Source organism: Symphalangus syndactylus, chromosome 22 (assembly GCF_028878055.3).
Source record: "Symphalangus syndactylus isolate Jambi chromosome 22, NHGRI_mSymSyn1-v2.1_pri, whole genome shotgun sequence".
Taxonomy (NCBI): Eukaryota; Metazoa; Chordata; class Mammalia; order Primates; family Hylobatidae; genus Symphalangus; species Symphalangus syndactylus.
Window position 1 is genome coordinate 16619260 of NC_072444.2, and position 21094 is coordinate 16640353.

General features: G+C 41.4%; 1 protein-coding gene across 11 annotated transcripts in view; it reads left to right on the forward strand.

Annotated features, from left to right (window-relative positions):
• Positions 1-21094, forward strand: part of EIF4G3 (eukaryotic translation initiation factor 4 gamma 3) — a 369656-nt gene that overhangs the window by 347128 nt on the left and 1434 nt on the right. For 10 of the 11 annotated variants that reach the window (XM_063631630.1, XM_055261042.2, XM_063631629.1 and 7 more), the window contains 6 exons: positions 1076-1201; positions 2643-2724; positions 5141-5239; positions 13671-13817; positions 15806-15887; positions 18151-18297. In XM_063631630.1, coding sequence (XP_063487700.1) covers positions 1076-1201; positions 2643-2724; positions 5141-5239; positions 13671-13817; positions 15806-15887; positions 18151-18297 — 683 coding nt within the window. The remainder of the gene's footprint in view (positions 1-1075; positions 1202-2642; positions 2725-5140; positions 5240-13670; positions 13818-15805; positions 15888-18150; positions 18298-21094) is intronic. The other variant, XM_063631628.1, reaches the window with a different exon arrangement.

The window sequence follows — 21094 nt, forward strand, 5'->3', positions numbered from 1 at the left end:
GCTTTTGTACTTTGTAATGTATCGTGTGTAGAAATAATTAACAAAGTCTTGAGTTGTTTGTTTATACTTCCAAATGAATAGCTATGATTTTTAGCCTACATAAGAGTGCTGGTATTTTATATTTGATTTTCCTAAGTTTTATATTTAATTCCCATTTGCTTGACATTGAGAAATATTTATAATTCATAGCACAAAAGCCTGAAACCATTAGCTTTTCTGTAGAGATAGAACAGTTTGTAACATGTAATAATGATGATAATGTTAGTAATGTGGCCAGACTCTTTTATATCCATACAGTTTTTTTCCCATTGTAAGGTTCCTCAAGGACACAGATTTTTGTCTTTTACAGTAAGTGTTTAGTCAGTGCTTTTGACTGACTCAGAGGATATGATATTCAACTGTGGTGAATTCTTTATAGTGCGGGATTAAATGGATAGTTTTTCCCCTAGAACTTCACAGGACTGTCCTGTAAGGCTTTCAAATGTCACCTTTATATGGAGGTATTTTCTGACCTCCTTCTGGTACAATAGTTCATGTTCTTCAGAGTATTAGCCCTATTTGCAAGTATGCTTTTGTCTTTTCTAGTCTTTTTTCCCCATGCTAACATAATCTCTTTGAGAATGGTAATGTGTTTACCAGTCACTTTGTGGCTAGACTGTACCTAAAATAGCAGGTGATTAATATGTATTTGTTGACCGATTTCTTATGTCTTTATTTAATTTTAACTTTTTTTTTTTTTTTTTTTTTGAGACGGAGTCTTGCTCTGTTGCCCAGGCTGGAGTGCAGTGGCGCGATCTCGGCTCACTGCAAGCTCCGCCTCCCAGGTTCACGCCATTCTCCTGCCTCAGCCTCTCCAAGTAGCTGGGACTACAGGCGCCCGCCACCACGCCCAGCTAATTTTTTTGTATTTTTAATAGAGACGGGGTTTCACTGTGGTCTCGATCTCCTGACCTCGTGATCCGCCCGCCTCGGCCTCCCAAAGTGCTGGGATTACAAGCGTTAGCCACCGCGCCTGGCCTAATTTTAACTTTTGAATTACATTTGCATGTGATTTTTACCCCCTGTTCCTTTTCAGTTTTTCAGAAACTTTGGAATTGGCAGATGACATGGCCATTGATATTCCCCATATTTGGTTGTACCTTGCTGAACTGGTGACCCCCATGTTAAAAGAAGGTGGAATCTCCATGAGAGAACTTACCATGTAAGTTATACTTGTTTCTCTTGATATATATCAGGTAGAACTGACACATAACTCACCTGCTAGCTCTCTAGCATAGTACTGTCCCATTATCGCCTTTGGAGACTCTTGAATGCAGCCTGTGACTCTTTAAGACTTCTGATTTCAGTGTAAAAATGTTACCTTATGCTAGGTCTACACCTGAGATATTTTGGGGATATGATAGCCCTGTGGTCTGTTGAGGGTAGTGGCGATGATAGATTGGCTCCAGAATCGTGTAACTGGAAGATGACTGCTTCTAGAAACTCAATGTTCATCTGGCTTTTGTGTCTATCATTGCACTAGTGCTGTAAGTAATTATATTTTCCCATTGTAGCTTGTCAGACTGCGGTACCCCATAGTACATGCTCATGATTATAATAAAAGGATGATTATAATAAAACGAACTGAGATCTCAAGTATTCCTACGTTTGGATGTGAGTGGGGAATGGATGCTACATTATATAGACCAGGGGTTTCCAAACTCTGTTCTTCGAAACACTAGTGTTTCCACAAAAGTTGTTTATATAGTCAAACTTTGCACATGGTCATGTCCCTTTTCTTTAAGATTAACAAAACATACTTAACATATTAAAGTTTATGACAGTCCTATAGTAAAGCAATAAATAAAAACTAGTTAGCTTTGTTTAATTCAGCATTGCCTCACTTAGAGTATAGATATCCTATGGAACACAGTTTGGCAAATACTGATTTAGACTATTAAAAAAAATTGGACCCTTCGCTGTTTCATCCATAATTTCATCTATAAAGAAAAGCTTCCTTTCTTAAAAATACTTTATATATGGCCAGACGCGATAGCTTACGCCTGTAATCCCAGCACTTTGGGAGGCCGAGGAGGGCGGATCACAAGCTCAGGAGATCAAAACCATCCTGGCCAACATGGTGAAACCCTGTCTCTACTAAAATGCAAAAATTATCTGGGTATGGTGTTGCGTGCCTGTAATCCCAGCTACTCGGGAAGCTGAGGCAGGAGAATCGCCTGAACCAGGGAATTGGAGATTGCGGTGAGCCAAGATTGCGCCACTGCACTCCAGCCTGGCGACAGAGCGAGACTCTGTCTCAAAAGAAAAAAAAAAACAAAAAACTTTATGAAAGCATCACAACTCCCCTGTTACCTAAGGTGCTTCTTGTTTTAGCTTGAAGCAGAACTTACATAAACAAACAGATTACCGCATCTGATCTTTGTGTTGCTTCTATCACTGAAGTGGTTAAAGAAAAAGGTAAAAACCAAGAACTCGCATGTACCTTTTCAGGAACTTCTCCTGAAAATGACTTAGAGCATGTCCTGGAGCTTTGGCTTGCCCAGTATTATGTAGGTTGTGCAGTATCTGGTTTTTGGTCACACATTGTTTGCCTCTTGTGGATTTCTTTAGAGATACTTAATCACTGCTCCTATTTTTTACAGAGAATTTAGCAAACCTTTACTTCCTGTTGGAAGAGCTGGGGTCTTGCTTTCTGAAATATTGCACCTACTATGCAAACAAATGGTGAGTGTTAAACTGAGTGTCAGACTCAACAGTATTATTAGGAAGGGCAGTGATCTTGATCTTGGGTTATCTGTGAATAGCTTAGGTCTCAGGGTGCAAGTAATTAAGAGTGAGGTCTCTGCTTCAACCCAGTTTCTTTCTGAGGTGCATTTGTCCTTCTGTTTGCTAATATCTTGGGGAAGAATTATCAAATCTCGACTAGATTTGGTATAATTCTAAAGAATCTCAAGACATGTTTTATTTGTGTTCGATTTTTTCTTCCTTTGAAACAAAATGGGTATATCATTTATATGTTTTAATAGATTTTAAAGAAAAGCTCCATAGAGTTGGAGGCTGTCAGTCTATAACGTCTGTGGCAGGCTGTCAGTCTATAAAGTGGGAACAGATAAATCTAAACCAATAATTTCAAAAGAGTGAAAGTGCTCTGTTAGAAGTCTAAGAGGTTTGAGGAAGTGTTGTGGCATCACAAAGGGAATGAAATGTCTAGGATGAGAGGGATGAGAGATGTCAAAACAAAATAGAACTCAGAAATGATTCTGGAGTGATTTCTGACTTACTTACGCCTGACCCAAAGATATTGGATGATAGATTTTAATGTTTAAAGTCAGTGTTTCATTCCTCCCTCTGATACAGAAGTCCTTCTGTATCCCATTTGTGTGGTAGTTATTCATAAACAGATGCACTAAATATCCTGGTCTCTAGTTCTGTTGACTGTTTGTTGATACTACTCTTTGCTTAATGGCACTAAAATTTTTACTGAACCCTAGTTTTTATGTCCAAAATTTCCTCCTCTCCGACCTACTTGACTTTAGTCCTTATTTAAAACTCACATTCTGGCCGGGCGCGGTGATTCACGCCTGTAATCCCAACACTTTGGGAGGCCGAGGTGGGCAGATCACAAGGTTGAGAGATCGAGACCGTCCTGGCCAACATGGTGAAACCCCGTCTCTACTAAAAATACAAAAGTTAGCCGGGCATGGTGGCATGCGCCTGTAGTCCCAGCTACTCAGGAGGCTGAGGCAGGAGAATCGCTTGAACCCAGGAGGCAGAGGTTGCAGTTAGCCGAGATCGTGCCACTGCATTCCAGCCTGGCAACAGGGCGAGACTCCATCTGAAAAAAAAAAAAAAAAAAAAAAACTCACATTCTGGCCAGCGTAGTGGCTCACGCCTGTAATCCCAGCACTTTGGGAGGCCGCAGCGGGCGGATCACTTGAGGTCAGGAGTTGGAGACCAGTCTGGCCAACATGGCGAAATCCCATCTCTACTAAAAATACAAAAATTAGCCAGGCATGGTGACAGTCACCTGTAATCCTAGCTACTTGGGAGGCTGAGGCAGGAGAATCGCTTGAATCTGGGAGGTGGAGGTTGGAGTGAGCCAAGATTGTGCCACCGCATTTCAACCTGAGCTACAGAGAGAGACTGTCTCAAAAATTAATAATAATAACTAAAAATAAAACTCACATTCTTACTAACTTTGATGTATGGAAACAGCACAACCCTGCTTCCATCCAAATAAAACTAAATTCTCATAGAGTGTAAGCTTTGGAGCCAGATGGCCGAGTTCAAATTCTGGTTCCACTATATTTTCAGCTATGCCTTGGACAAGTTACTCTAGGAAGTAATTAATACATACCTCTCAGATGACAGCAACAGCCTCAAACCTGGCATTTTCCTTCGTCACTGTGACTTTCTTCAAGTAGAGGACTTGTACCTCTTCACTTTTTTCTAGCTGACAACAGCTCTTCTTTATTGTCTCTCTTGGGCTCGACTTTGTGCTTCTTGCCCTTGAAACACTTCTCATTCCTGGTTCAGGAGCAACAACTGCCTTAAGCCTCCTTGTATCAGGCAGCATGGCTATGATCTATTATGAAGAGGGATTCTAGTGAGGCTTCTTGAATGGCTTTAATAGCAGATACATACAGAGCTATCTAGGAAAAGACATGGTGTGGAATTTATAAACTCTGTGTATTGGACTTTTTTTGATGTTTATAAATCCCAAATAACCAGCTGTAGCTCCCCAGATTAGTCACCTCATAAATAAATTACTTAATCTTAAGCAGCTGTACTTCAATTATTCACCATTATATTTATGTGCATTCAGACATCTTAGTTTGAAAGTCACAAGTCTTAAGAGATTAACTTTTTATCAGCGAGGAAAAGTTTGTTTTCGAGACTGGTCTTGCTGTGTGTGTTGCCTGGGCTAGACTCATACTCCTGGGTGAAAGCTGTCTTCCCACCTCAGCCTCCCTAGTAGCTAGGACTTCAGGTGTGCACCACCGTGCCCCGCTGGAAAAGTTTTGATTTTTCAGCTTTTTGGGGTTTGAGCTCTTTGACTTCAGGCAAACCTTTTTTTTTTTTTTTTCCTGTTTCTTCTTCCACTGTGAAAGTAAATGGATTGGATTTATCTCTATTTTAGAGCCATAAGAAAGTGGGAGCCTTATGGAGGGAGGCTGACCTCAGCTGGAAGGACTTTTTACCAGAAGGGGAAGATGTACATAATTTTCTTTTGGAGCAGGTAAGAACAAGGCTTATGTTTTGCTGTTTGATAGTAGTTGATCTATTTCATAGAGAAAATGCAGGTAATTTCCTTCGTATTCCAGTCATTAAAATTACATCAAAATAGGAATCTTGGTAAAGATGTCCTTTTAAGTTCATGCTTTTAAAGCCACTCCAACTGTGTGGCCATCAGATAGATGATTGATATTTAAAAAAAAGAAAATGTAAAAGACTTAGCAACCTGTAGAAAAACAAGCTATAGCAAGCAGAAATGAAGTTAACAAATAAAGCAGGGTGACAGGGCCAAAGCTGTCTCCTGATTTCTGAGTCTGATGGCAGGCCAGAAGCAGCCAGAAGTTATTCTGTGGGGAATGGAGACCATTAATACCCTTATAAGGTACAAGATTAGAGACAAGCTTTTAGCTTGAAACTGCACAGGTAAATAAGTGCAAGGAAGTAGACAGTCTTATATCCAGGACCTTAGCTATCCTGCCTACTGACTGGTAACTAGATCCAGAAATCTACAAAACAGAAGACCCCATGGTCAGTATAATCTGGTCCTACAGGAGGATTTGTGGGCTGTTAGGTTGAGGTAACCATAAAACAAATTAGATCAAGAAAAGTAACAGAAAGAAAACAAAACTCTCTCAAAACGTTACTGAAAATCAAAATCCTAAAACTCATGAGGAAAACTAAAGCTAAGACAGCCAACAAAATCAGGAATAAGGAGAAAAAAAATCACCATAGGTAAAAAGAGAACAAGAATGCAATCTGAAAATGACTTTAAAATAAGTATATTGTTCTGGATAAAGATATTATATTAGGTTGCTATTAGGTTGCTATGGACATTAGCTTTCTTTTTGGTTGTAGTCTGGAACACTGAAGAGCATTCTTGCCACAGCAATAAGAACCTGCATGAAGCATAACTTCTGATGTGTTACTGGACTCAGAAGAGGTGGAAGTAATTTCCTTCAAAGGGACAAAAAGAATTAATGAGGGGGAAAAGCCAGCGATGAAACCTGAACTATGAATAGTAATTACATGTGAAGGGCATATTGCCCAAAGGACACACAGCCCAGTGGGAAGATACTATTACAAATGCTGTCAGATGCCATGGAAAAAGTTGACTTAGTCCCAGTTCAGTATTACCTTGGCTCCCAGAAGAAGCAAATCAAAATGCTCTTTGGAGAAACATCCTCAACTTAGGTCCCCTTATTTTCTACAAATACGAATTATTTAAATATATGAGTTGACACTGGTGTTCATTTAACATACAATTAAAGAAGTAAAGATAAAAGTAAACAGACAATAAGTAGTAGATTTAGACCCCATGGACTTGAGGTAATGGAATTATCATTCAGAGTATAAAATAACACTATATTAAAAGAATCACAAAAATGAGCAAACAAGAGACTAGTCAAAATGGTTAAAGAGATTCGAAAAAAAAAAAAAAAAAAAAAGGGTTGGGTGCAGTGGCTCATGCCTATAATCCCAGCACTTTGGGAGGCTGAGGCAACAGAATCTCTTGAAGCCAGGAGTTGGAGATCAGCCTGGACAACATAGTGAGACCTATCGCTACTAAAAAAAAATAGCTGGGTGTATTGGTGCACCTGTAGTCGTAAGCTACTCGAGAGACTGAGGCAGAAGGATCACTAGAGCCTGGGAGTTTAAAGCTACAGTGAGATACGATCACACCACTGCACTCCAACCTGAAAGACAAAGCGAGAGCCTATCAAAAATAAAAAATAAAAAAAATTTAAAAATAAACAAAAGCCACACACACACACAGACACACACACGCCAAAATCTTTAGGTAGCTATCTAAGATATGTTGATATGTTAGGAGATTTGGAGGAAAGTATGAGAGAACATCTAACCTATCTAATTGGAGTCCCAGAAGGAAAATTAGCCTGAATGGAGAAGAGGCAACATTTGAAGAGACAGTGGGTGAGACTTCTAGAAGTGATAAAATATACAAATCTATAATGAAAGCCCATAGATGCCATACAGGATAGTTATATTTTGGTGAAACTGCATAATACTAAAGACAAATGAGAGATTTTAAAGAAGCTGGATAGAAGAAGCACATTACCTACCTGCCTCCCCCTCAAAAAAAAAATACACAAAAAAAATAGACTTTGCAGTAGCAACCATGAAAGCCAGAAGGTGGTAGAATAATCTCAGAGTGCTGAGAAACGAGCTACTGTAAATGTAGAATTCCCTGTGCAGCTGAACTAACCTTTAAGAATTAGGGCAATGCATACTGAGAAACTTGACAACATACTTCTAGATACCCATGGGTCAAAGAAGAAATCAAACATGATACTAAAAAACATTTTTAACTGAATGAAAATGAAAACACACCATATCATCGATATTTAGAAAAGAAGAAAGGTCAGTAACCTCAGCTTCAACCTTAAGAAGTTAGAAAAATAAGGCCGGACACAATGGCTCATGCCTATAATCCCAACACTTTGGGAGGCCAAGGCAGGAAGATTGCTTGAGCCCAGGAGCTTGAGAGACCAGCCCAGGCAACAGAGCAAGACCCTATCACCAAAAAAAAAAAAAAGAAAGAAAGAAAGAAAGAAATTAGAACAATAAGAGCAAACGAAGCTCCAAGTAAATAGAGTAAAGGAAATAATAAACATTATATCAGAAATCAATGAAATAGAAAACTTTTTAGAGAAAGACCAGTGAAATCAAAAGCTGGTTCTCCCGGAGGCCGAGGTTGCAGTGAGCCAAGGTTGCACCATTGCACTCCAGCCTGGACAAAAGGCCAAGACTCCATCTCAAAAAAAAAAAAAAAAAAAAAAAGCTGGTTCTTTGAGAAGATAAAAGTGATAAACCTCTAGTCAGATTGATCATGAAAAAAATTTTGAAAAGAAGGTACATATTACTAATATCTGGAATGAAAGTGGTAACATCAACACAGATTCTATACATAAAAGTGGGTGAGGAAATTTTATGAATAATCTTTATGTCAATAAGTACATCGGCCAGGCGTGGTGGCTCATGCCTATAATTCCAGCACTTTGAGAGGCCAAGGCAGGCAAATTGCTCGAGCCTAGGAGTTCAAGACCAAGCTGGGCAACATGGTAAAATCCCATCTTTACAAAAAATACAAAAATAAGCCAGGCATGGTGGTACATGCCTGTAATCATAGCTACTCGAGAAGCTGAGGTGGGAGGATTGCTTGAGCCCGGGAGGTCAAGGCTACAGTGAGCTGTAATCGTGCCACTACACTCCAGCCTAGACAGCAGAGTGAGACCCTGTCTTCAAAAAGAAATAACTCTAGTTGAATACATCGATCTAGTTGAACTAGTTGAAATGAACAAACTTCTTTCTTTCTTTTTTTTTTAAGACAGAGTTTCGTTCGTGTTGCCCAGGCTGGAGTGCAATGGCATGATCTTTGCCCACCACAACCTCTGCCTCCTGGGTTTAGGTGATTCTCCTGCCTCAGCCTCCAAAGTAGCTGGGATTACAGGCATGTGCCACCACGCCTGACTAATTTTGTATTTTTAGTAGAGACAGGGTTTCTCCATGTTGGTCAGGCTGGTGTTGAGCTCCCGACCTCAGGTGATCCATCTGACTCGGCCTCCCAAGTGCTGGGATTACAGGCGTGAGCCGCTGCGCTCAGCCACAAATTTCTTAAAAGATACAAACTACTAGAGCTGTCTCAAGAGATGGATAACCTGCATATGTATTAAAGAGATTGAATTCATAGTTAAAAATGTTACCACAAAACAACTCCAGGCTTAAATGGTTTCACTTGTAAACTCTACCAAACATTTAAAGCGGAAATAATACCCATTTAACAAAAGAATTCTACAACTATTCCAGAATATTGAAGAGGAGTGAGTACTTCTATGAGGCCAGCATTAGTCTGATACCAAAACCAAAGACATTTCAAAAATCTGTAGACCAATATGCCTCATAAACATTGAGAAAAAATTCCCAATACAATTTTAGAAAATCAAATCCAACAATATATAATAAGAGTAATACATTATAATAAGGTAGGATTGGCTGGGCACGGTGGCTCATGCCTATAATCCCAGCACTTTGGGAGGCCGAGGTGGGCAGATCACGAGGTCAGGAGTTCGAGACCAGCCTGGCCAACGTGGTGAATCCCCGTCTCCACTAAAAATACAAAAATTAGCCAGGTGTGGTAGGACACGCCTGTCATCGCAGCTACTCAGGAGGCTGAGGCAGGAGAATTGCTTGAACCTAGGAGGCAGAGGTTGCAATGAGCCAAGATCACATTATTGCACTCCAGCTCTGGGTGACAGAGCAAGACTCCATATTGGGAAAAAAAATAATAATAAGGTAGGGTTTATCCCAGAAATGTAAGGTGGGTTTAATATTTGAAAATTGATGTATACATAATAGGGAAGATGGTGAAGTATACATAATAGGGAAATATACATAATAGGGAAGATGGTGATGTATACATAATATGGAAGTATACATAATAGGGAAGATGGTGAAGTTCCAGGGTTCAATCCCTCCACTGACACAACTGTTGAACTGGCAAGATCTGTTAGAGCCAACTGTTTTAGAACTGTGGAGTCTCGTTAAATACATGCATTATCAACACCAGGGGATTGCATGATAAAAGAGTCTGATAAATTTCAATGAATTTGGGAATTTTGCATAGAACTTACAGTACCCAGCCCTGTGGCAGACCGCTAGGAAACTGGCATCACACCATTTCTGGTGCAGTTTGCTGGTGCCAGGTTGAACAATAAGGACTTCATTTTCCAAGGATTGGGGTTGTTTCTTTTAATTGACTCTTAGTTGACTGAGAGGCCAGTGCTGGGGCTGGCTGTTATTTCACCCCTTTCATGCTAAAGTATCTTTTAGGGCTGTGACTATCAAAGTATTTAAGCAGTAGTGTTACGGGATCTCTGGGGTGTCGATTTTTTTGGCCAGAAACCTCTGTGGCCATGGCACCTTTGCCCGAGTTCTTTTCCTGTGTCCAGGAAGAATGAGGTATGCAAACAAATGAGGGGTGAAGAAGAGTTTTATTTAGTGTTAGAACAGCTCAGAGGAATGGGTAGCTCCTCTCTAGTAGGCAGGTTGTCCTGTGGAGTGTTCAGCTCTGTAGAGAGGAGGCTCTGGAGAGGATAGCTCCTCTCCACAGGCAGATCATTTGGACTTTTCTGCAGGTCTCTGAAGCTCTCAGTGGAGAGGTTAGCTCCTCTCTGCCGGCAGGTCATCTCTGCAGCTCTCAACAGAGAAGGCATTCTTCTCTGCAGCTGGTCCTGCTGTCGTCTCTCTGCCCTCTTTGTCCTCTGGCCATCTGCTGCCCTGTTCTGGCTGAGCCCAGGGCTTTTATACCTCAGAGGGGAAGAAGTGCATGCCGATTGGTCCATAGGCAGCCATGGTTGGGCCTGGAAGAGGCACCATGAGCCCCTACTCCACTCTGCTGGACTGGCATCCCAGCCCCCAGCCTTCAGGTCCTCCCTGGCTGGGGACCCTGTCCCCTTCCACCCAGGACTCTGTCTGCCTCCTGCTGCCATTCATGGCCCTGGGGCTTGGTCCCAACCCCACTCCAAGATCGGAGAGCAGGCAACCCTGAGCCTGCAGGGACAGGGGGTCTTTCCTGGGACACCCGAGGGTGCTGACTGCAGAGACGCCCGGGTGCTACCTGCCTGGGAGGGCAGCCACAGCTGCACCCCAGAGCTCCCACCCCACCAACTCAGAAGAGGCAGGGCTCCCCCTTTTCCCGTCCCCTGCCTGCTTTGTGGAACGGGAGGCTCAGGTCTGTAGCCGCAGGTAAGGCAGCTGCGACAGCACCCAGGAGGGGAGATCCTGCCTGTTCCCTCAAGAGAGGCTCAGATCCACAGCTGCAGTTTGGGTGGGAAGGCAGGGCTCCTGCCTGCTCCAAAGAGCAGGAGGCCTGGGTCTGCAGCTGTGGTTTGGGTGGCTGCGGTAGCACAGGCAGCTCCCATCCCAACTCAGAAGGGGCAGGGCTCCCACCAGCTCCATGCAGTGTACAGCCCCAGCTGCACCTCCCTGCTGCAGCCAGCGTGATGGCAGCAGCCGCTGCCATCAATAGTATCTCTCTCTCTGTCTCTCTCTCTTTCTTTCTCTCTCTTGTCTCTCTGTCTCCTCTCTCCTCTTTCCTCCTTCTCCACTCCCTCTCCCTGACTCCTCTTTTTTTGTTAATTTAACTTTTATTTTAAGGTCAGGGGTACATGTGCAGGTTTGTTCTATAGGTAAACTTGTGTCATGGGGGTTTGTTTTACAGATTATTTTGTCACCCAGGTATTAAGCCTAGTACCTATTAGTTATTTTTCCTGATCTTCTCCCTCCTCCCAACCTCTGCCCTCTGATAGGTTCGCGTGTGTTGTTCCCCTCTGTGTGTCCATGTGTTGTCACCATTTAGCTCCCACCTATAAGTGAGAACACGCAGTATTTGGTTTTTTGTTCCTGCATCAGTTCACTAAGGATCACTTGGCCTGGGAAGTCAAGGCTGCAGTGAGCCATGATAGTGCCATTGCACTGCAACCCGGGCAGAAGAGCAAGACCCTGTCTAAATAAATAAATAAATAAATGTGAGACTTCAGTTTAAAAGAAAAAAAAAGCAATTGGAGGTCAAGGCTGCAGTGAGCCGTGATAGTGCCACTGCACTGTAACCTGGGCGAAAGAGCAAGACCCTGTCTAAATAAATACATATGAGACTTCAATTTAAAAGAAAAAAAGGCAAAAATAATATATATATAATAAAATGAATACATAAAAATGTTTATAGTTTGAAAAATGAGGTTGAAAATACTTGGCCTGTATCTTGACTTTCAGTTTGCTTAAAGAGCTTATGGCCTTCATGTTGTGCTTTTTTGCATGTATTGGAGCATCATGGATTGGATGTATAGTTAACCAATACTAAATCAGAAAAATTGTTAGTAATATTGAGCCACGTTTCTAAAACCTTATGGAGCTGGGTGCAGTGGTGCACACGGAGGCTGAGGCAGAAGGATCTTTGAGCCCCAGAGTTCAAGTCCAACCTGGCAACATAGTGAGACCCCAAGTCAAAAATAAATAAATAATAAAACTTTATTGGGAAATACAATTTAGAGATGCTACGTAAGTGGTAGAAACAGAACAATCAGATGACAGAATTCGAGACCGTGGTTTTCACTTTGTGGATTGGGGATAGGGTATAGGACCCATACCAGAGTATTCAAGAGTATTAGAGAAAACCTAATGTGAGTAATCCTTAATATTTTCATCTTTATGGTTTTTGTATAATGAAGCCACATAAAGCAAGGCATACCTACGTACCTCATTTTTTTAGTCCCATGAAAATTATGAATAATTTTGATTATAGATTTTTTTTTCTTTTTGAGATAGGATCTCGCCCTATTGCCAGGCTGCAGTGCAGTGGCACAGTGACAGCTCACTGCAGCCTCAACCTCCCATGCTCAAGCAATCCTCCCATCTCAGCCTCCTGAGTAGCTGGGACCACAGGCGCACGCCACAACACCTGGCTAATTTTGGTATTTGTTTTGGTAGAGACGGGGTTTTCCCATGTTGCCCAGGCTGGTCTCAAACTCCTGGACTCATACACTCCTCCTGCCTAGGCCTCCCAAAGTGCTGGGATTACTGGCGTGAGCCACTGTGCCCAGCCTGATTATAGATTTTAAAACTACGTATCTAAGTGCTAAACAATTATAGCATCATTGCTCACACCTATATTCAAAATGGCCACAACTTAACAAAGCCAAAACTATCGAGTTTTGATAGCTGCTGAGTACCAATACTAATATTAAACCATAGGTTGCAGAAAGAGAGTGAAATTGTACCCTTTTCTAGGGCTCTTATCCTGCCTTAAAGAGCTATGTTGCAGCTCAGGGGAAGATTGAAGCTCAAGATTGTTTGCATGTAACCATAGCCTAGAGATAATTATAGGGGGTTTATTTCCTTCCTTTTTAAGATACACAGTATGAGAAGTTGGAAAAATATTCAGAAGGATAATGGACTGACAATCTTTCAAAACTATAATACGAACAGGTTGGGCGTGGTGAGTCATGCCTGTAATCCCAGTACTTTGGGAGGTCAAGGAGGGCGGATTGCTCGAGCTCAGGAGTTCAAGACCAGCCTGGGCAGCATGGCAAGACCCCTTCTCTACTAAAAATACAAAAAAATAGCCAAGCGTGGTGGTGTGGGTCTGGAGTCCCAGCTACTCAGGAGGCTGAGGTGGGAGGATTGCTTGAGCCTGTGATGTGGAAGTTGGAGTGAGCCAAACTCCAGCCTGAGTGACAGAGCAAGACCCTGTCTCAAAAAAAACAAAACAAAAGAAAGAACAACTACAAACATAAAATAGCCTCTGCTGATCATTTTGATTCCGTGTAAAATAGAAGACGTAACCTATGACTTTGTTCTTCTCTCAGGATGATAACAGAATTATATTAATATATTAATATGTTCCACCTTTTATGTTTCAGAAGTTGGACTTCATAGAGTCTGACAGTCCCTGTTCCTCTGAAGCACTTTCAAAGAAAGAACTGTCTGCCGAAGAGCTATATAAGCGACTGGAGAAACTCATTATTGAGGACAAAGCGAATGATGAACAGATCTTTGACTGGGTAGAGGTATAAAGACTATGTCACCTTCCCTGATATCTCTACAGGAAAGATTCTTGTGGGATCCCCTTAATTCGCTTACCTATCTGTTCACTTCATGAATTTTTAACCTTAACGAAATTAGTTTTTAAATGCTTTTGTTTTGCCATCCTTAGCAAAGAGTAACATTTTTCTCACCACTTAAGGGGTTAAGTAATGCTTTAGATTAACTTCTAATTCACATTAAAATTAAGATGAAAAAGCAGTGTTGGCACATGTAAAAATAGTTACATGCTTCTGAGTAAGTAGTCATTAAAATACACTGCAGTTGTGGTGTCGTTCTTTCATAGATTGAGTAGATTCTGTTAGTCACCTCTATAGCAGTCTGTGGTTTGTGCACCCTGTTCCTGCCCCTTCTACTTTTAGAACCAGATGAGGGAAATGTAGGACGGGGAGTGGGAAGAGTTTAGGGAAAGAGGAAATGTGCCTGGGGTTAAAAGAGAGATTTTGGAAAACCGAGGTACTCCCTGGGACAGGAACAAGGGGTGCTTCAGGCTTCTGTTCTTGGTGATATATCCCACTTCCAAGCATCACCATTGCTTGGGAAACACCAGGATGAGTTTGCTGCTCAGACATTCCCCTAGGGTGGCAGTAATCTCTCTCTCTAGGAGGGGCAGTCTTGCTAGTAGAAAGAGTTTCATCTTCAGGCCGGGGGTTGAATCCCCAGCATTGCCATTTTCATTGTGACACTGACAGTGGTAATATGGATTATTTATTGAGGAATAAAATATGTTTTTAAGTGGTTATACTTCCAAATGTACAAGTACATAACACTGTATAATTGAATGAGTAGAGGTTAGGCAGTGGGAAGGACCCTGAAAAGTAAATAACTGCTAATTCAAATATTTGCACATAGAACTGGCAGTAGCCAAATTATTTTTCAATGAATCGGACATTTAATTTTAGCAAGAATGTGCAAAAATGTGACTCATCTGGTCTGGGTGCGATGGTTCATGCCTGTAATCCCAGCACTTCGGGAAGCCGAGGTGGGCAGATCACGAGGTCAGAGTTTGAGACTAGCCTGGCCAACATAATGAAACCCCGTCTCTACTAAAAGTACTAAAAAATTAGCTGAGTAGTCCCAGCTACTCAGGAGGCTGAGGCAGGGCACATGTAGTCCCAGCTACTCGGGAGGCTGAGGCAGGAGAATCGCATGAACCTGGGAGGCAGAGGTTGCAGTGAGCTGAGATCGTACCACTGCACTCCAGCCCAGGTCACAGTGCGAGACTCTGTCTCAAAAAAAAAAAAAAAGTGACTCATCTTTTCTTAGTGCCAGATCAGTCCTGATGTTCAGGAGACCATTTCTCTGGTGTGCAAGGGTATCTTTTTTTGTTTTTTGTTTTTTGTTTTTGAGATGGAGTTTTGCTCTTGTCGCCCAGTCTGGAATGCAGTGGTGCAATCTTAGCTCACTGCAGCCTCCACCTCCCAGGTTCAAACGATTCTCCTGCCTCAGCCTCTGCCTGCCACCATGCCCAGCTGATTTTTGTGTTTTTAGTAGAGACAGGGTTTCACCATGTTGGCCAGACTGGTCTCAAACTCCTGACCTCAGGCGATCCATCCTCTTCAGCCTCCCAAAGTGCTGGGATTACAGGCATGAGCCACTGCACTCGGCCCGTTTTTTGTTTTCTCAAGACAAGGTCTCGCTCTGTCACCCATGCTGGAGTGCAGCGGTGCAGTCATAGCTTACTGCAGCCTCAAACTCTTGGGATCAAGCAGTCCTCCCACCTTAGTTTCCCAGGTAGCTGGGAACACAGGCGTGTGCCACCATACCCAACTTTTTTTTTTTTTTTTTTTTTTGTAGAGATAGGGTCTTACTATATCGCCCAGACTGGTCTCAACTCCTAGCCTCAAGTGATCCTCCTGTCTCGGCCTCCCAAAGTGTTGGGATTACAGGCATGAGCCTCTGTGCCTGGTTGAGCAAGGTTATCTTTAATCGTTTTATTTCTTTTTGACTTCAGGCTAATCTAGACGAAATCCAGATGAGTTCACCTACATTCCTTAGAGCTTTAATGACTGCTGTTTGTAAAGCAGCTATTATAGGTAAGTAACATTTCTGAAGGCAGCTCATAACATCTGAAATCCCCGTTACGTCAACTACTAAGTATACAGTTTGATTTTACATTGTTTTCAAAACTTCCCATATGTAGCTCACTTTTCTATGCACTGTCCTTTCTGTCTGTGATGCCTGGTTGTCTCAAGCATGGAGACAAATAGCTGTTCCGCCTACAGAGAACCCAGATCTAACCAGCTACCACATGCCTTGCATGCTCCTTGGGTTGTTTTTCACTACGTTACGTGTAGCTTTTTCTTTATCTTTTCACCTCTAACATTCAGGACAGCCTCCTCCTTCCAATCATGAATTATAGTGAATGGGTTGAATATTCTTAATCTAATTATCAGTATAGGGTTATTCTCATCAAAAAAGTCATGTTATGTAAGTACATATATGAAGAAAAAAAGATATCAACAGTTTGTCCTGTTCTTTGTTGACTTTATTTTATTATGATAAGACAATTTTATTGGTTTATGAATTGTTAATATTGATAGGATTAGGGTCAATAGAAATCCTAAATATTCCAAGCTGTATACAATGTTTAACATTATTCAATGAAGACATCTCTTTAGTTTCAGATAGAAATTCATACTTCTGTCACTGAAGTGAGAAAAAAAAATTCATCAGTGCAAAAGGTGTCTCAGAATTTCAAGTCTGTCTCTATTATTTTTGAAGATAGCTTTCTGCCACTTAGTATAGCTTCAGAATTGTAATTTAAGATTTGCAATGAATTTATTTTCAGTGTTCTTTAATGAGATAAATAACAAAGCTAAGTAGAAAGTCTTCATGAAATTTTTAAAAATCATTTTCAGTATCCATAGAACCATCATAAGACTTTCATATTTTAAAATTCGAGTTGGGAAGTCCAAAAGCTGTTTGGTTTTTGTTTTCTTGAGATGGTGGGGGTCACTGTGTTGCCCAGGCTGGACCCGAACTCCTGGGCTTAAGCGGATCCTATCGCCTCAGCCTCTTGAGTAGCTGGAATTACAGGCATGAGCCACGATGGCCAGATTTTAAAAGCAAAATCTGCTTTTAAAAACAAAATTGTGTCTTAGTGATAACTTACAGATAATATAAACCCTTATGTGTCTTCGTACTGAGGATGCTTTTTATTTGTCAGCCCCTTTTTATCATTCCTTTCCCTCAAAAGGCCTAGATTAGGTATGTTATCTGCCACTGCCACAGTTAGTTTTTATCCTAGTAATAACAAAATGGTTCCATTTATTTTAGCCTTCTGAAAAGATTTGTATTAAGTGTCACTTTAATTTCCTTTTCTAATGTTGCTTTTTTATGTTGCTTTTTTTAAATACTCACTTGAAATTCCTGCTCTATTTATTTTTGATTGACAAATTATAATTGTATATGTTTATGGGGTACAATATGATGTTTTGATATATGTGTCCAATGTGGAATGATTGAATCAAATTAATTAACATATCTATCACCTTACTTACCTTTTTTTATGGTAAGACATTTGATTAATTTTGCTTTTGTAGTTTGTCATAAAACCACTGCCAGTGTTTCATTATAATTAAAGATAATTCGGTATGCTACTCCTGAGGGAAACCAGCATTCAAAATGCATCCCCCTCCATATTTTTTATTATTTGTGAGAGAATGTCTCATTAATAATTTCAGAATATTTTGGATTTCAAAATATTTGCCTTAGACCTTCTTGCCTCCTCTTCTCTTGTAGAGCCATATGGGTCCTTTGTACTCAGAAAATTGAAAATGAGCCAGGTGCAGTGGCTCGTGCCTGTAATCTCAGCATTTTGGGAGGCCAAGGCAGAAGGATTGCTTGAGAACAAGAGTTCAAGACCAGCTTGGGCAATATAGCGAGACCCTGTCTCTATTATTTCAAAAACTAAAAAATAAGAAGAAGAAAGAGGCCAGGAGCAGTGGCTCATGCCTGTAATCCCAGCAGTTTCGAAGGCTGAGGCGGGTGGATCGCCTGAGGTCAGGAGTTCGAGACAAGTCTGACCAACATGGTGAAACCCCGTCTCTGCTAAAAATACACAAAAAAATTAGTCAGGCCTGGTGGCAGGCGCCTGTAGTCCCAACAGCTTGAGAGGCTGAGACAGGAGAATCGCTTGAACCTGGGAGACAGAGGTTGCAGTGAGCTTAGATTGTGCCACTGCACTCCAGCCTGGGCAATAGAGTGAGACTGTCTCAAAAAAAAAAAGAAAGAAAATTAAAGATAATTCTATGTTAACTCCTTAAATGTAATTCCTAGTTCTTCTATCACCTTTAGCCGACTCTTCTACCTTCAGAGTGGACACTGCTGTTATCAAGCAGAGAGTGCCGATCTTACTCAAGTACCTAGACTCAGATACAGAGAAGGAACTGCAAGCACTTTATGCACTACAAGCATCGATAGTAAAACTTGATCAACCTGCCAGTAAGTTTATCTCATGTTACAGTTAATCTAACCAATGAGTGAGATTTATCCAAGCCAGGACTTAGAGATGATTTAGGGTTTGAACAGTGGACAATAAAAGAATCACTAATAACACAAACTCGTATAACTAACTTTAATAAATCTGAATTTGGCCAGGTGCAGTGGCTTGCGCCTGTAATCCCAGCACTTTGGGAAGCCACGGCGGACAGATCACTTGAGGTCAAGAGTTCAAAACCAGCCTGGCCAACATGGTGAAACCCCTATCCCTACTAAAAATACAGAAATTGGCTGGGCACGGTGGCTCACGCCTGTAATCCCAGCACGTTGGGAGGCTGAGGCAGATGGATCATGAGGTCAGGAGATCGAGACCATCCTGGCTAACACAGTGAAACCCTGTCTCTACTAAAAATACAAAAAATTAGCCGGGTGTGGTGGCGGGCGCCTGTAATCCCAGCTACTTGGGAGGCTGAGGCAGGAGAATCACTTGAACCCAGGAGGCGGAGGTTACAGTGATCCAAGAGCACGCCACTGCACTCCAGCCTGGTGACAGAGCAAGACTCTGTCTCAAAAAAAAAAAAAAAAAAAAAAAATACAAAAATTAGCTAGGTGTAGGGGCATGTGCCTGTAGTCCTAGCTACTCAGGAAGCTGAGGCACGAGAATGAAAAAGAAGTGAATTTGTTATACGTTTGTATGAAAATACCACAACAAGAAAACTATTTAGATTAGGTTATTTCATCCCCATTCCAGGGCAGGCCTAATAAAACTTTCCACAGTGATGGAAGTATATATCCATACCATTGAGTATGGTAACCATGAGCCACATGTGGCAATTCTATACTTAAATGTCTCTGTTGTGACTTAGGAACTGAATTATTGACTTTAAATTTAAATAGCCATGTTTGACTAGTAGCTTCCATATTGGACAATAAAGGTCCAGGGCATGAAGATGGTTAATGATGTTGAGGATGATACTCTAGAATCTTTAGACACCCAACAAAGACCCTAAGTGTAGTGTATTTACCATGGTATATTTACTAAGGAGTTTCAGAATAGTTTTTAGTTAAGGGTTACGATTAATTCTTGGCTAATGAAACAAAGTAACCTGTACACTTAAGTCTTAGTGATACTTGATGTTAACTAATGATTTTTATTACATCTTGAAAATTCAGTTGGAATTTGTTAAAGCGGGCAGTACATAGCTATTAGAGCACTCAAGTAGTTCTTTGGTACTTCCTTATTTTCGCTTTTGTAAAATTCCTTCTTTCCTAGTCCTGAATCGCTCTTGGAGATAAAGGAAAAGATCAAAGCAAATTATCCTTATAGTGTAACTGAAGAGACAGTCTACCGTGAATCAGATAATTTGATAATATTAGCTTGACTAATATAATTACAAAGATAAATCTTTTTAAAAAAAGGCTGAGGCATTCGGATCACCTGAGGTCAGGAGTTTGAGACCAGCCTGGCCAACATGGTGAAACCTGTCTCTGCTAAAACTACAAAATTAGCTGGGCATGGTGGCGCATGCCTACAATCCCAGCTACTTGGGAGGCTGAGGCAGGAGAATCACTTGAACCCATGAGGCGGAGGTTGCAATGAGCTGAGATCATGCCACTGCACTCCAGCCTGGGCAAAAAGAGTAAAACTCCATTTAAAAAAAAAAGTTAATATGACTCATGATAAACTTAATATTGATTAGCATTTATTGTTTATTCCACTGCCTCCCTCCATTAATATAAATGATCGGAGAGCTGACTATAATAACTATAAGATAATAACTTATTATATACGATAGCTATAATTCTCAGTTTTACTATGAGAGTAAAACCGAAAATTAAAATCACACAGATAGTTTGGACGTTTAAAACAGTAAATAACAGGTATAGTTTCACTGGATAAAATTCAGATGAGATAGCTTTTACTCATGTTTTCCATGTGAATGATCACCTCTTCTTTTTTTTTTTTTTTGAGACGTAGTCTCGCTGCGTCACCCAGGCTGGAGTGCAGTGGCGCAATCTCAGCTCACTGCAAGCTCCGCCTGCTGGGTTCACGCCATTCTCCTGCCTCAGTCTCCCGAGTAGCTGAGACTACAGGCACCCGCCACCATGCCCGGCTAATTTTTTGTATTTTTAGTAGAGATGGGGTTTCACCGTGTTAGCCAGGATGGTCTCGATCTCCTGACCTCGTGATCTGCCTGCCTCGGCCTCCCAAAGTGCTGGGATTACAGGCATGAGCCACCGTGCCTGGCCACCTCTTCATTTTTAAAACAACATTACAAGGAAGAAAAAGCATATCCTGCCTTTCTCCCTCCCCCCAAATTTTGTAAAAATAATACAGTAAACTTTCAGCACAGAAAATAGTAAAAAGAAAGTAAAAAACTACTCGTATTTAAATTTTATAGGGTTTAGATTGAGATAAACATGATATTAAACAGCTTCACTGGTATCAGAAAATAGTTCAGATTGGGCTGGGGACGGTGGCTCATGCCTGTAATCCCAGCACTTTGGGAGGCCAAGATGAGCAGATCACCTGAGGTCAGGAGCTCGAGACCAGCCTGGCCAACATGGTGAAACCCCATCTCTACTTAAAATACAAAAATTAGCTGACCGTGGTGGCGGGCGCTTGTAATCCCAGGTACTTGGGAGGCTGAGGCAGGAAAATTGCTTAAACCCAGGCAGGCACCTATAATCCCAGGTACTTGAGAGGCTGAGGCAGGAAAATTGCTTAAACCCAGGCAGGCGCCTATAATCCCAGGTACTTCAGAGGCTGAGGCAGGAAAATTGCTTAAACCCAGGCAGG